General features: G+C 37.7%; 1 protein-coding gene across 2 annotated transcripts in view; it reads right to left on the minus strand.

Moving 5' to 3' along the window:
* The window catches only part of UBR1 (ubiquitin protein ligase E3 component n-recognin 1), a 65,900-nt gene extending 52,202 nt beyond the window's left edge, over window positions 1-13,698 (minus strand). The window contains exons 1-4 of one of the 2 annotated variants that reach the window (XM_009277574.2): window positions 13,421-13,698; window positions 11,007-11,085; window positions 8,406-8,516; window positions 2,745-2,875 (exon numbers count right to left, since the gene is read on the minus strand). In XM_009277574.2, the coding sequence (XP_009275849.2) occupies window positions 2,745-2,875; window positions 8,406-8,516; window positions 11,007-11,085; window positions 13,421-13,698 (599 nt within the window). The remainder of the gene's footprint in view (window positions 1-2,744; window positions 2,876-8,405; window positions 8,517-11,006; window positions 11,086-13,420) is intronic. The other variant, XM_009277575.2, reaches the window with a different exon arrangement.
* Window positions 13,699-16,560: the final 2,862 nt, after the last annotated feature.

Here is a 16,560-nt window from a genome sequence, read left to right on the forward strand (position 1 = left end):
GCTTTCCTAAAATTCAGGGTCCTGACTTTACTCTTCACCTGACCCATATCCCTCAGGACTGCGAACTCCACCAGTGCGCGATCACTGCAGCCCAGGCTGCCTCCAATCTTGACATCACCAGTTGGCTCACTTGTGTTGGTGACCAACAGGTCCAGTATTGCATCCCTTCTGGTAGGGCTGTCTATTACCTGGCTTAAGAAGTTCTCCTCAATGCATTCCAGGAGTCTCCTTGATTGCCTACGTTGGCTCACTTGTGTTGGTGACCAACAGGTCCAGTATTGCATCCCTTCTGGTAGGGCTGTCTATTACCTGGCTTAAGAAGTTCTCCTCAATGCATTCCAGGAGTCTCCTTGATTGCCTACAGCGCACTGTGCTACTTTTCCAGCATGTGTTAGGGTGGTTGAAGTCCCCCAGCATGACAAGAGCCTGCGAGTGCAATGTCTCCTGTAGCTGGAGTAAGAAGGCTTTGTCAATAGGCTCCCCTTGATCAGGCAGCCTGTAGTAGACACCAACCACTAGGTTCCCTTTGCTGCCTTGGTCTCCAGTTCTTACCCATAAGCTTTCAACCTGCTCGTGGCTATTCTTCAAAGACAGCTCTTCACACTCTATCCATTTCTTGATGTAGAGGGCAATGCCTCCACCCCTCCTTCCTCACCTGTCCCTTCTTAACAGCCTGTAGCCATCAATAGCCATGCTCCAGTCATGGGATTCATCCCACCAAGTTTCAGTAATGACAACTAGGTTGTAGTTTTCTAGCAGCACGGTGGCTTCCAGCTCCTCCTGTTTGCTGCCCATGCTGCATGCATTGGTGTAGAGGCACTTCAGCTGGGCTGTCGGCCTTGTCACCTTGTTAGAGGAACATCCCTTACTTCCTTTGAGGTATTTCACTGGTGTTTCCCTGCTGGCTCCTATTACCTCAGGAGCCCCTGGCTCACCTCCATAAGACTTCAGGTGTGCTGCAGTGTAGCCAGCACGTCTCAGAGCAATAGGCTGAGGGCCCTCACTAGCAGCCCGTCCCTCTAACCTTGGCATGTCATCCCATGGCTTGTCACAGGCAAGCCTAATATTATCCCCCTTCAAGTCTAGTTTAAAGCTCTGTCAATGAGACCCACTAGCTCATGAGCAAAGACCCTCTTCCCCCTTTGAGAAAGGTGAATCCCATCTGACACCAGCAAGCCTGGTGCCATGTAGGCCATCCCATTATCAAAAAAACCAAAATTGTGGCAGTGACACCAGCCACAGAGCCATGTATTAATAGACTGGGCCTGTCTGTTTCTTCCAATGTCACTGCCTGCAACTGGAAGGAGAGAGGAAAAAATAACCTGTGCTCCAGATTTCCTTACCAACCGTCCCAAGGCCCTGAAGTCTCTTTTGATCGACCTTGGACTACACGTTGCGGCTTCATCGCCACCCACATAGAAGAGCAGTAATGTGTAATAGTCTGAGGGCTATACCAGGCTAGGAAGTTTCCTAGTGATGTCCTTAACCTGAGCCCAAGGGAGGCAGCAGACTTCCCTAAGAGGAGGGTCTGTCCGGCATATTGGACCCTCTATTCCCCTCGGAAGGGAGTCACCTACAACTATAACCCACCTTTTCTTCCTCATGGAGGTGGTCGTGATAAAGGGGGTTGGCCTTTCTGACCTTGGCAACACCTCTGGTGTAGATGGACCATCATCCACATCATCCATTGACTGGCCTTCCACATCCAGAGCCTCACACCTATTGTACAGAGGCACCTGGGAAGGCGAGGTGGGCAAGGAGGGGGTTTGCCTGCTGCCCCGAGCGTGGACTTGCCTCCATTCACTCCTTTCCTTTAAGCTACTGCCTTCAGCCTGGTGGGAAGACACAGGATCCCCCTGATCTTGTTTTTTTTCTGGTGGCTGTTCCCATTTCTGTCTCAAGAGAGGGCAGACATGGTTCCACCAGTCTATCTCTTTGTCGGACTCTCTGATGCTCCTTAACCTTTCTACTTCCTCTTGTAGGCTGAGCAGATCATCCACCTGGTCACACCTCACACAGCTGTTCTCACTACTGCCACCTGTTACCAGTGAAAGGCTCTGGCACCCTCTGCAGCCTGAGACCTGGATGGCTGCATGTTTTTGTGGGAGCTCTGTCTGGGTTGCCACATCCATTCTGGCGAGTGCAGAGGACATAGCTTTCTGCCGGGTGGATACCATAGCTAAGCTCCTTCTGAGAGGGTGATGACCACCAATTGAACTCACCTCTTGAGCTGGTAGGGTGACTACACCCTTCCTGAGCACCCTGCCACTCAAACTGCCATGCCATGCCCTGGCTGACATGCCACGCTCTGTTTGCAGCGCTCTTGGTCGCAAGCACCACCCAGCCTGCCTTTTTAAGGCATGGGGGTGGTCACGGTTGCTCTGGCAATGCCCAGGCCTCATCAGCGTTTCTCATGAGAGCTGCTGGCTCCTGACGGGTCTCTCCGCTGCCCTGGCATTTCCCTGCCTCAGGAAAACCCCCTGTGTGCCAAGATCTGCCGCTCTGCTGCAGATCAGGCCGGCTCCAGAGCAGCTCTCCTCAGCAACTGATGGAGCACAGTCACACACTGCTTTTCCCATGAAGTATCAAAAGCTTTTCTCTATATAACTGTAGGTCAAAAATACTACAGTGCTGTTTACAGGGATTTTGGCACTAATATGTTTGCATGAGTGTAAGAATACCACAGGCAATATTTTTATCAAAGTTTCTAATGCCTTGAAGAGAAAGTTGGAAATACTCCCTACCTAATTGTGAGCTCCAGAGGCAGTTCCTTCTCTTCTTCCCATATAAGCATATCTACAATGTATTTTATCACAGAGGGAAACACCCTCCTAGAGTGCTCCATAATTTCTTCATTCAACTGACATTCAGAATTCTGTAAAACAGGAGATAATATTAATATGGAAAAGAAATTTTAAAAATGAAAAAAGGATTGGTAGAATACCTTAGTACTATATTTGTTTCAGGAAATTAGCCTTTTCATGATTTTCAAGCAAATTAATCTCACCTAATCTCTTCAAAATTATTTCATCCCAAGGGCTCTCAGTAGTATTCCAACAGTTTCACCCACCTTTTTTACGCATCCAATTTTTATCCAGGAATAGACTATGAAAGGCCTCACCAGATGTGTCAGGAACCTTCAATTTTTTTTTTTTTTTTTTAAACTTAAGTTTAAAAAAGCTGGTTAACAGCTTTCTGTACACCTGAAGATATTAAAAGTTTGCAGTCCAGACCAAAATTCTTCCCCTGCATTGCTTGCTCTTCTGTGCAGGTATTCTGCGAACATTTATGACACTCCTTGAACAGAATCATCCAAGGAAACCTAACTCTGTTCTTTTCAGAGATCCCATCCCAGATCTAGAAATCATTCAAAATATCCCTGTGAACTGACATATTTCCCATCCACCCAGATAAAGCTCATTAAGTGAATTGTCTACATGATATAACATTATTAATCCTTTCCATAAGCATTTAAGCAGGAGAGAAATTAAGGTTATAAGCAAAGAAAATCATTACCAAAGCCACACTTAAGAAAGAAGCAATCAATATTCAGGTACAAGACATAGATACATTGCAACGACACTGTGTGAAAACAGGGCTTTAATCCAAAGGCCCTGATGACCTTTTCCACATACCACCTTCCTTTCAGCTTATGCATATATAAATGGTATATAATGTTATTAATGTTAATGCAACTAAATCCAGTAATTTCATATACAAATATGACACAGAAACAGAAGCTGATATTTTCTAGAGTATTTACACAAAGTTTCCTATAATTTTAGGATCACCCAAACTGCCTACAAAATTTGAATATGTATGTGTTTGCCAGAGTGAGAAAAGATGAGAGACAAAGATGCTTTCCAAGAATAAAGCTTTTCACATGTGACTTTTAATCCCAAAGTACTAAGGGCACTCACCTCTGCAATACACTATCTGACATATGTTAAATATAAAAGAACAGAAAGAGTGATGTGTTTAATATAGCTAAGAATCATGTTTTTGAAAAATTCTTAAATCAACTATAGTCACATTTATCCATTTATGAAGCAGATTGCTTTAAAAAAAAAGTAAAATCACGTTGTGTCAATATGATGAAAAGCTAAAAATATAGCGGAAGAGAAGCAAAAATGCATTAACATGACCGATTGCTTCCAAAGCTCTGAACAACAGTTTTCTGACCTGATAAGTAGTAGAAGAATAATTTGGAGTCAAACATACAATCTAAAATGTCTGCCAATGAAATCACAGTCTATAAATATCACTGTGTGTACATACTTAATTTTGCATAAGCTCATGGTAGATCTTGGTAATTAAGAATGTAAATGTCTGGGGTAATTATTTTTTTCCCAGACTGACAAAGCTATCATCATCTTAAAGTTTGGAGCAGAATTAAAAAAACTATAGTGCTAAGAATAATCTAATTGAACTGAGTTGTAAATACACTAAATTTTTTTCTCCAGTATTTCTTAAGTTTGGCTTGTTAAGCATTAACGTATGTTAAGCAAAAATGATAGAGCTGGAGGAAAATGCAGAGCTGTGCACAGAGATACTCCAAACAAGAACCTTGTAGTAAGACATGCTGCTCTCCTTCAGTCTGTAGGAGCAATCAAAGGAAACCACATCAAAGGATTTATAAAGCATTAAAAGTGGGGATTGCACTTATACAAATAGTGAAAAGTTAAATGATGCAATGCCACCTCCAATGCTAGCCACATGAATAGAAGTTACAGTAAAATGAAATTAAGATACCTCTAATGTAAATTGAAAGGGTAAAAATAAAATTGCCTCAGAACTATGCCCAAAAATGTGCAATTATTTAAGCTTCCAGTAAACTTCAAAAAACAAAACTGTGGAAGAATGAACAAAGTATGTTCAGATATCAAAGTTTAAAAATAACTAACAACCAAATTTTTTTTTTTTTAAACAAATGTGCCTGGGAAGTATTTTTACCTTATCTCAGACACAAATTCTTCAAGTTATCTGTTTTTAAGGATACATTTAAGCAAAAAGATTTTTATATTTCTGACATAGTGAAGACATTAATTTGGAATCAGTAGGGAATGGATGACTCCTAAAAGCCTGGAGTGGGGATTCTAAAATGAAGGATTGCTTTTCTGAGCCCCATGTTACATATATACCAACAAGTTTTGTAAATATCTCCTCATTGTAAAACTTTTTTTTTTAAACTAAAGTTTCATTAGGATTTTTGTAAGGATACTGTATTTTACTAAAGATCACCTCATTATCTCAGAAATGTGAAAGACTCTGGTGCTTATCTTCAATGTTGTAGATTGAAACCTGTCCGCTACTAAGGGCTCATTTTTAAAAGGAGGTTGTTCTGTAGATCAAACTCTAAACTTAATCTACCTTTTAAAAATAGCAGTCAGTTCCTGAGCACATTTTTACCACGTTCTGCATAGCAGACAAACATACTGCAAACATATCCCTCTTCTTATTTGCTTTTACCTGATCGGAATAAGTTTATAAACACCCTAGCATGATACATCCTCTGCACTTAGAGTAATTAAAGGAGTACTGGTCAGGATCATACAGAAAAGAGTGCTTTTTGTTTGACAAGCATGTGACAAACTTCTATACTATCAGAAAACATGCTGGAAAAGAAATATGCAAGCTGTCTGTTCCAAATGCGCTTTGCAACTCATTTCTTTTAATAAGCACTATATGCTGAGAAAATTCCTACATTATAAATGTCCTTGATTCTCAAAACAGAGAACAAACTATGAGGTAATCCAAACATCCTGAAGCCTCTTCGTCATAAATAAAAGACTTATCTGTCAGGGATTTTTGAAAAAGGAAGATGGTCATGCAATGCAATCTATCAAATAGTTACATATAGTATATATTAATATACTGATGCATTTCATTACTGTAGTGGTTGTACTTTTGCCCTTTCACTAAGGAGTCTACACATACTGACTGCATAATAACTACATATATTGACAACAAAGAACTATTATAATAAGTAACTTTCTACTTCTTCAAATTCAAATAATTGTCTTAATTATATGTTTTCTATCATTCACGACTCTCAGGTAGCACTCATTATAGGAGTATGTTCCAGTTTATTTGACAGCAGTTGTAACAGCTTTGGACTTGCACAGCTCCATGACAGAATTGACGATCAAACAAATTCACTGCAAACCAACCAAAGACCTTATCGGAGACTGGAAAACAAACATTACTCAAAAAAGCATGGGAGGTTCCCTGTTTCCTTATCATCACAGGTATGATTATAGTTCTCAATAAAGTTTAAATCCAAGAGATACTGTGTTAGCTGCTGTCATTATTGATATGTTCTATCCTTTAACCTTATCTCTATTGGATACAAATGGCCTGAAGAATATTCTGAGCAGCTTATCTTCATCCAAACAGAAATAAAATGCTGCGGACTCTGAATGCATGCAGTGTCCTCTCAAGCTTTGTTTGAATACGGTTTTGAAGAAAGCCCACAAAATTTGGACAGTATGGTTTTAACAAGAGGGAAACAGCCTTTTGGTAAAATTGATAAAGGTTTTGGTGGTTTTCCTAACATTTGTTTTTTGATTATTTTATTGTTATGAAAAAGCTGTTCTAAAGGAAAGGGAGGTAAGAAGCAGAATATGCTGTCACAGATACAAATATCAGATCTGTGAGATCAAAATCTATACCTTGCAGAGAAACAAGTTCCCCAGCAGGAAGTAAACATTTCATAAACCATTTCAGGGACTCTGATCAGAGTTGTTGGAACCAAAAATTTCTTAATGTGCCTCATAGGTCCACATTCATCCAGGTATCTGTGTGATTTTTTTTGTGAGCCATCACAGGTGAAATCCATAACATACGCTAGCTACTGTCTGTAAGACAAACTGGACAAACGGGTCACCTGAGGCATATGAATTTATCACTTATCTAGGAGCAATGGAGGTGCTTTGGCTGGAAACAATTTTCAAGTGGAAGAACACTTAATTCTCAACTGAGACCTGAATATTTTGTCTTAAGACCATTGCTAAAAGCTCTTCGTGGTATGACAAGGACCTCTCAGCAATCAGCTAGAAATCTGATACTGAGCATCTTGTAACATATATTTTCCATAGTATCCAAAGGTGGCTTTGAAGCTGGTAGACACATGAGTTCTCTACCTTCCCGTATGTCTTTGTCAGCAGTACCAGGAATCTAGCATTGCAAAAAAATCCTGTTTTCCTTCAGAACGCAATGATGAAAATGAATACTTCCCAAAGAGGAACTGTGCTAGTTTCTTATTCTGGAAACACCTCTAGAACATGCTGGAAAAAGTATTAAACACATATGTAGTAATGGTGACAGCAGTGAAATTAACCATACCGTAGCTATTTTTGGGTATTCTAACATTGAGGAAACAATTTGGCTCTTTTGATTACAGGTTTTCGTAAGTAATATGTAGGTATCAGCCACACATATATGAGCTGGCTCAGTACTCAGGGATAAGTACTGCACAGCAGAATAGACTTTACTGATGTAGAAGCAGGTGAACACTACAGTGACAAGCTCCAAGTGGTAATCAGATGACCCCTTCTTGGAGCTTCAACTATTTTTATCTCTGAAATCCATTAAGATTCATGGTTCTTTGAAGGATGAACAAGTGAAGGAAAACTTTGTCTCATTTTTCTGTAAGACCAGTGCTCTTTATTCCTTTTCCATTTGATTTTTTGCCAGATCATAAAGAACAGTACTTTTGCAACAAAACCAGGAGGAATCAGGGGGCTATTTGCAATGACAAATGCTAAGGTTTTTTTGTCCTGATTATCTCAGAATGTAAGACTCTGAAAAAACAATTTTACCTGAAGCAACTGATTTGCCTACATTCTCTGAGGACTACTTGGCATATTTCTTGTTAATATGCTGCTTTATGAGGTACAATAAGCATGAGACATCCTAGCATAAGAGGTTAGTTTTAAAGCATAGGGACTTAGTCATGGTGACAGATCACACACCAGAATTAACTGACAAAAAAAATTGTTCAGTAATGCAGTAATGTGGAAAACAGAAAATATTTTTAAAATCAAGTACTATACCTAAACATTTACTAACCACTGGGAAACCAATTAATTGTAAATAAGAACTGAGTAATACACATAGCAAAGAAAAGAGCAAGAGACTGCAATTTTAATTCCGAATCAAAGACAAATGCACAAGACAGGTAGATGGAACTGTTCTATTGGGTTTGCCTTTTGTTTGGAGACAAAGGACGTCCAATATATATCTTTGACCCCAAACACCTTGACTAAGGAAATCCTGATTCAACTTGATTGGACCTGCTACATGAATTATACAATATACATACTTTCATATACAGGAATAAGCACTTTTTTTAAAAAAGGCAGTATTTACAATATGTATTCTTTCACTTTAAGCAATATTCTTACTTCTTTTGCAGAACCTGATGCTCCAGACTCATGTTTAGTACACAGCGGTCCAGCCTTCCATGCCTCTGTATCCCCACAGTCACAAAACCCCCCTCCAGTGGAGCTATGCATCTGTGAAAAACATGCATTTCAGTCACAAAATATGCACATAAAAAGCAAGAGGAAAAAACAGAAATGTGCATTATTTAAGTCAAACACAAGTATAAATACCTACTTACAAAATACAAGAGTCACTGCATAACCAATGGACTTACCACAACATTTTTTCTTTTTTTTAGATAAAAGGAGACTTATCGGGGGTGGGGGGATGTAAACTTTTTGAGAAGAAAATAAAGGAGGAAATACAGTTGCCGCTGCAAAAAAGCATGCAAGTCTTAAATTTAACTAGAAAGTAGGTGAAAAAAGCCTATGACTGAAAAATAAATGCTTCATAAATGGCAAAATAATAATTTCTGGTTTTATTAGCAAAATTATAGCAAAGGTGCTTAATCCCTTCTTTACAAATTACTTAAAGTTTGAAAATAATCTAAACAAGAATGTGTATATTAAACAGTCATTTAGCAGTACCTCCACTTCTAACCAAAGAAAATAAGATATAATCAGCATCTAAATGCATTCTTGCAACTTCAACTTTGCATTACGCTTGCAGAAAAGTACAAATTCTGACCCTTCATTTTGGCCAAAAGTTCAGACGAAACTCAGGCAAAAATAATTATCCTTAGCTTACTCTAAATCCCCAATCCTAAAATAATTACAAAAAAGCTAACTGACCCAATAAAAAGACATCAGAAATTTGTTATTTACTTGAAACATTTTAAAATAACTTGATCTAATTAGATGTGCTTCAAGCAGGAGGTTGGACTAGGTGACCTCCTTAGGTCCCTTCCAACCTAAATTATTCTATGAATCTATAAAGAGCATAATCTGTGTTCTTCAGATTGCATCTTTAAAATGGAAATGCAGCAAATCTGCTCCCATCTGACTACCTATTTCCAAGGCTGATGTTTTGCCTGAAGAAGCTACTGAAAAACAGGGAAAGGACAACAGCTTCTCAGCCCAGCTGTGATTACAAATTGCTCTGTAATCATTATTGTCTATTATCCCTGGTTTTCATCTTACCTCTCCGTAAACTGTGTGTGTGCATACGTGTGCATATGGAAGTTATATTTGTACTATCCAAGCAGTTTTGTACATCTTTGAATCAATACTTACAATACATTTTCAGATCAGTATACAAAGACTTATACAGAGGGGCAGAATACTGTATTTTAGTCACAGTTAATTTTGAGATTGCTAGGACCTTCTTCCAAACTCAAACTCTCAGAAACATACCCACTTAAAGGAGATTTATGACCAATTGATAACACAAGTAAGACAAATCTCTTCAATGGATGTCATGTCAATGAATAACAGGAATAGCTGCAAAAAAAAAAAAACCTAGCCCAATTTTTGGTCGTGAAAGATAATTAGATTGAATACATAATGTTTCTGTACATTTTCTTGCCTCTTGCAGCAGAGTTAGACCAGCTTTAAAAATGACACTTAATATATCGTCTTCCATTTCTGCTTCCAAGGCAGTTGAAATTACAGAGCTCTCAGTGAACAGGGCAAGCAAAAAAGGGGGCCTGGGAAGGAAACAGTAGATGATGGTATAGGCAGTGAGTTAGCTAAGAATTATTTAAAAGATCCTGCTTTAATTAAAACACGGGAATCACTTAAAGTGAACATAGATTTGTCTCAAAGAGAATTAAAAGGATATCAGAAAGAGATGATCCAGTTCTAGAACAATCTTCTCTGACAAAAAAAAAAAAATTGATGCTTAACATTTGTTTTAAACTTTATCATAGTCCACACTAAGCACAAAGTAGTTTATGCAAATCTAAATGGAATCATAGAATCATACAGTCATAGAATCATTAAGGTTGGAAAAGACCTCTAAGATCATCGAGTCCAACCATCAACCCAACACCACCATGTCCACTAAACCATGTCCCTAAGCGCCTCATCTACACGTCTTTTAAATACTTCCAGGGATGGTGACTCCACCACTTCCCTGGGCAGCCTGTTCCAATGTTTCACCACTCTTTCAGTAAAGAAATTTTTCCTCACGTCCAATCTAAACCTCCCCTGGTGCAACTTGAGGCCATTTCCTCTCGTCCTATCACTAGTATATGTTCTGGAGGAACAGAGTGGAAATGTAGAGACTGCATCAGTGACATAAGTGTTGAAGTAATGGCCCCTGTATACGCACACTCATTCTAAATTTCCAAACAGTACTGACTGGGACTCAGGACAGGACTGTCATTTTCAGTCACAGCTTTTTGCTCTGACATACACTTCTGTGATATTGCCAGAGAATAACAATGTATGCATTCATAAACACTCCCTTGCCCTTTGGTTCTTGAATTAGAAAGTTACTGTTCTTAAAAGAGGCTTTACATAGTTAGTTAATTATTTCTCTCTCATGTTACTAATTAGTAGATCCCAGATTTATTTTTTTTAAATAAAAATTACTAATGGTTTATATGCAGTTTATGATATCCTCAAAAAATCTTCTCTAAAGCTACAAGTACAATTTCTTAATATAAGATTTTTTTCTACCTTGTACCGGTGATTCTTGTGAATGCTATTCTGGAAGCAGTCCATACAGAGTACACAAGTTGGATCAACTGCACAGTCTCTGCAACAAAAATGGTAACTGGAAAACTCTAAAACAAACACATGGAATTTTCATGCACAACAGAAAACGCTGCTTTGAAAAAAAAAATTGAGACTAACAGATTCAAATTATAGAAACATTGGCTACTCTAAGTCACAGAAAGATGAAAGCCAATCTTGTTACGCTTGAACCATGTACTCGCGCCTGTTATATCAGATTCTACCAGAAACATGCTTAATTTCCACTTTCAAAAATTGTTGCTAATATATTTCTGTTTTTGCTAAGAATAAGCAGCTATTAAAAACCATGACGACTCTGAAGTAACCTTTGTTGTTTCCAACAACTGTAGCCAGTTTGCTAATGAAGCTTTTGCTACACTTTTGCTAGGTTATGTTTCTAACTTTTAAAACAGTTAGAAGTTAAAATCTAAAGAGAATTCCTTTACGAAATGAGCCAAAGAATATATACTTTGAAATTTAATTTCAACAGCTTCAGTCATGCACTCAAATACCTGAAAATCCAGAATTACACTCATGGGCAATCTAATTCCATTTTTTTTTCTATGCTCCACATACATACGCTTTTTTATATTGACTTTTTTCCCCTAAAACATGATCACTCTTTCTTTAAATGCTGTTTCATTCTATGCAAAATGTGAATGACAGGTGTTTAATGTCAACATATCAAGTTTTTTGTTTTACGCCATTGTTCAACATCTAGTCCAAGCCTCCTTTACAATACAACTAAAACAGTATGGTAATTCTGATTACAGAATGAATTTCCTTTCAAACCTTTAGATGATAAACATCATTACAATAATTTAATACTTCACTAACATTCATTTATTACCATAAATCTTCTGCAAGGTGATAATGCCAACATATCAAGTTTTTTGTTTTACGCCATTGTTCAACATCTAGTCCAAGCCTCCTTTACAATACAACTAAAACAGTATGGTAATTCTGATTACAGAATGAATTTCCTTTCAAACCTTTAGATGATAAACATCATTACAATAATTTAATACTTCACTAACATTCATTTATTACCATAAATCTTCTGCAAGGTGATTTGAAAGAAAGAAAAATTAAGTCAGAAATGCCTGCTAGATTTGAAAGCCCAGTTCAAGACATTTAGATTTTAATATTTCAGAGTATCTATTACTTTTAGCATTTTAGAAGCCTAAAGCAAACATCTATTTAGCTTCAGTTGCAGTAGTAAGTACAGTATTTTGTATAAATACTACCACATTTTTGCAAGACAGGAACTCAAAAAAATAAGAAAAAGAGACCACCTCCGAGAAATATAGTTTTGTCTTTTTGCCTGCTATCATACAAGAATTCTGCAGAGGTAGGAACAGAATTATTCCTGTTACAGCAGCACTACACTGCCTTGACCATCCTCTTCCTTCGTACAATCCAATGTTGCATTCACTATACACTTTCTAGCAAACATGTAAGGACTTCTTCAAAGACCATTCTCCTTTCATACGCAACACTAACTTATTCCTAGAAAAAGCTGAAGAGTATGTGATTGATTAAAACCTTATAGAGTAGTTCATAAAGTTTACAGAGAGCTTTCATTTTGACATTTCCTGAATTCTAAGGGCTGGATTTTTTAGCCATAATAATATTCTTCATCCTTAAAAATATTCTTCTGGTATTTCTGATGAGATTTTCTAGGCTTTTAAAATAAACTGAAAACTACAATAAACGATGACAGGAGGACCATATTAATACTAAAGAATTGCCAGCACAGTTGCAATCTTTACATCCACCACAAAGACCTCTGGCTTTTTAATATTAATATGTTATTATTCATACTATTCATATCAATTAATAAATATGTATTAATATGAATTAATTAAATTATATCAAATCAATGGGCTGCCATCTTTAATATACTCCAGGACAAGAAAGAAGGTGAAAAAATGACCATTGGTCACACAGCTATTGCTTAAGCAAAGGACTGATGATGCTCAGAACTACTGGATTCTGTTTCAGACTTTGAAAGGGCGAGTACTGTACAGTGCACAAATTTTTATGCTTGTTCTCCCTCAATTCAGGTACAGACCCCATACTCATACCCTATCATCCAAACTCTTCAACCAATGGCTTTCAGTACCTTTAGTATCCATTCCATTTCCTTCCCCATTTCTCTGCCAGAGCCTGCTTTTCATATGCAATTTTCCTCACTCTAAAGTGGTTTGAAATGTGAAGGAAATGCCATTGTCAGTTAAGCAAAGACCTACCGTGACACAAGCAATGACTAGTTAGCAGCATGACTAATTTTATTAAACCACTTTGCTGCATTATCTCACACGGGAACATTCACAATAACATACCTTCACTCTTACCTGCAAGAGTATGTTGTCTCCCCTCCTTTGAACACCTTCCCACAGAGCTGGGAGGTTCCACTCTGTTGTAGTTTCTCCAGGAATATATCTGGGTCTTCCCCAAACAAATAACATTCCAGGGGGTATAATATTGCTGCCTGGACCATTTCTTCTTGTTTCTCCAGCAAGGGGTCCATTTCAGCTGAGTAAATATTTGGCACATGTTTTGCCAAGCACTGTAAAAACGTAGCTTGGAAGTTGAATCTTTCATCACACCACTGCAAGAAAAGTAGACCCATGGATAAAGATAAATGAATAAACAAATATAAAGAAAATAGGATTAAGCACTTCTACTGTGAATCTAGAATTCTCTTCCACATCAGAAGTCAGTTCTGCAAGCAATAAAACCCAAGAAACCATGGTTTCCCAAGAATTTCTCTGCTATTTTCCTTTCAGTACCCACCACAGTAATCTCTGTTCCCTTGAGGTCTTCTACTAAAACACTGTGAGGCAAGAGTTGGCAAGTGCTATGTTACTGTAGAGCAACCCGCGCACTGATTAATTTTCAACTACATGCTTGCCAACAGGCCAGCCAATACACAAATCTTGATGTCTGTTCAGCTGCCAACAAATGGAAAGAGCGGCAGCAGCAGTGGGTTTCCCTGTCTTAGTTGGGAAATAAGTTTGGGATTCATTCCTTAGCCTGCTGATAGTCACAAAAAGTGCAGCAACTTAATAGTCTTTGAAATTGTTACCCTTCGGTAAAATCTTGTTGAAACTGGTCATCAGGGTTCAATAGTTACTGAGGGAGAAAGAAGCCCAATTGATTATATAAGCTTAATGTCCTTCAGAAGTCAGACTAAAATGTAATTTCATATTTATAAGACAATTAATAAAAGTACTTGTGTTTTGACTTGAGGTTCTTAGTTCTCTTAATTTAAGTCCCTAATTTTACTTGCAACTACTCTAGCTCTCTGAACAGTTCTCTCCAATTGTTCTATTTCTGTCCTTCAAGTCTGAATATTCTTTCTTTCACATTATTCCCATTATTTAGAAATATGTTTTGTTTTTCCCCATTGCAAATCAGATAACAAGTTTACCCATCAAGGCTCCTATACACAACCTCCTTTCATACACAACCTGGATTTATGCCCAAAAATTTATTTTTGCAAGAGAAAAACATATATATGTAACATCACAAATAGCTCTAAAGGGAATTTCCTCTAGGCCAGCAAGCAGAGAATGAGCAAAGCAACCAGCAAAGAGTTTGGATTGAGAGAAGGCTCAGAGAAGTAGACTATTCAACCTTTTTAAGGGATGAAAATGCACAACATCTTATGTGAAAGGTGAAAAAATCCTGATTTCTGACTTAAAATGAAACTTACATCAAATCGAATCAATGGATTGCCCCCCAAAATTGACAGAGATGAGGGATTAAATAATAGATCTAAGGCTACTGCTCCCTAGTTTACTACCTAGATTAGAACAGTTCTCTGAAAAAAGAAACTGATCTAGAACACTTGCAGCCCAAAGTGCTGCAATCCCAGTACTCCGAAAGCCAGATCTGCAAACATCATGTAGAAATTGCATATTTGTTTTCTGAAAAACTGTATGTCTACCTAATATAGACAAGTACAAAAAACTGTCTACATACAAAATCTAAACAGAAGAAATAGAAATGAGATACCATGTTGAAACAGCCTAGATTAACAATAACATCCATTACCCAAAACTAACCTGTTAAAGGACATTTGTAGTCACTCTAAATATTTGCTTTATGGCTTTAATAAGACACACTACGCTTCTAATATGTTTAGTTTTAGCCTGAGGCTTCTACTGGTACTTTGGCCATCAATCTTCCTTAGCATTACCCTTAGGTAGTCCTTTACTTCATTTATCATGGTGATCCATGAACTCAAAGTTATGGAAGAAAATGCATGGCAGACACTGATGGAAAAGAGAAGCCATGGATAATGTGGTCAAGCAGGAGAGTGAATTTGTCCTCAAATCATCCTTGAATATCCTCATTTTAGAAGTGCAGGTTGACCAGTCTAATCAGATCTCTTGAATCACAAAGCATTCAACCCATCCTTAAATATCTGAAAACACAGATTCATCCACTAAGTGAAGGGAACCACTTATTTAAATTCCAGTTCTAACAAAAATTCTAGATCAAGAACAGATTACTTGAGCAGTAAGCACCACTGTGATCACCATATCGGTCATAAAAGCTTTAGCATACACATGCATGTAATACATATGCATTCTGTATAGATATACTACATGCACTCAAATATATAGGTACATATTGATATTCACACATTCAGTGCTAAGAAACAAAAGGAAAAGGAAACAAATTAGCTGACTGTCTTTTTATTTTAATTAAATTGTTCAAATTTTTCAACTACCTAGCAACGATTTTTTTTATTAAAAGTTATGCTTACCTGGGGCATAAAAACACCAAATTGTAAAAAGCAACTGAAAATTAAATCCAAATTTATCAAATACTTGCATAACAACACTTAAAAAAGGAAAATATCACACTTAGCTGGGGTTCTCCGAAAGATATCAAATTGTAAAAGGTAACTGAAAACTGAACTCCTTGATCACGTGTCTATTTTTTATATGTCTGATTTAAGATGAGTGGAAATAAATCTATTCCTACCATAATTAAACTCCATAATTCATATTCCTCTTTAACCATGTTTCCTCCTGTAACTTGTTTTTAGTTTTTGTTTTAACTTACCTATACTGCACTATGGCTTTAGCAAGTTCCCCTCCCAATCTGGTTACTTTATTTGTTCAAATGGGGGTGTGGGGGATATGACCCCTTGGCATGCTCTCTTTCCAAAGCACAAGAGAATCCCAGTCTGTAGCTCTTATATCTTAATGTCGTGTTCCCAAGAGATGGTGTAAGTTTAGCTTCTGCGTTGTTGGAACAGAGCACATCATCACTTCAAGAAACACAAGGCTAAGTTTTCCTGAAAATCTGCCAGAAGGGTAGAATGGATTCTCACACAGTCTAACTCACAAGCATTTCAAGCATTCCCATGCAAAGCTTTTAATTCTATTTAAATGTTGTCCAAAAAAGGGAGGACAGGAAGTAGGGAACGAGAGAGAAGAAGGGAAGAGAGAGAACTCTCTCAAGCAGGCTGGCTGCC

The sequence above is a fragment of the Aptenodytes forsteri genome, unplaced genomic scaffold (assembly GCF_000699145.1).
Source record: "Aptenodytes forsteri isolate BGI_AS27 unplaced genomic scaffold, ASM69914v1 Scaffold146, whole genome shotgun sequence".
NCBI lineage: Eukaryota > Metazoa > Chordata > Aves > Sphenisciformes > Spheniscidae > Aptenodytes > Aptenodytes forsteri.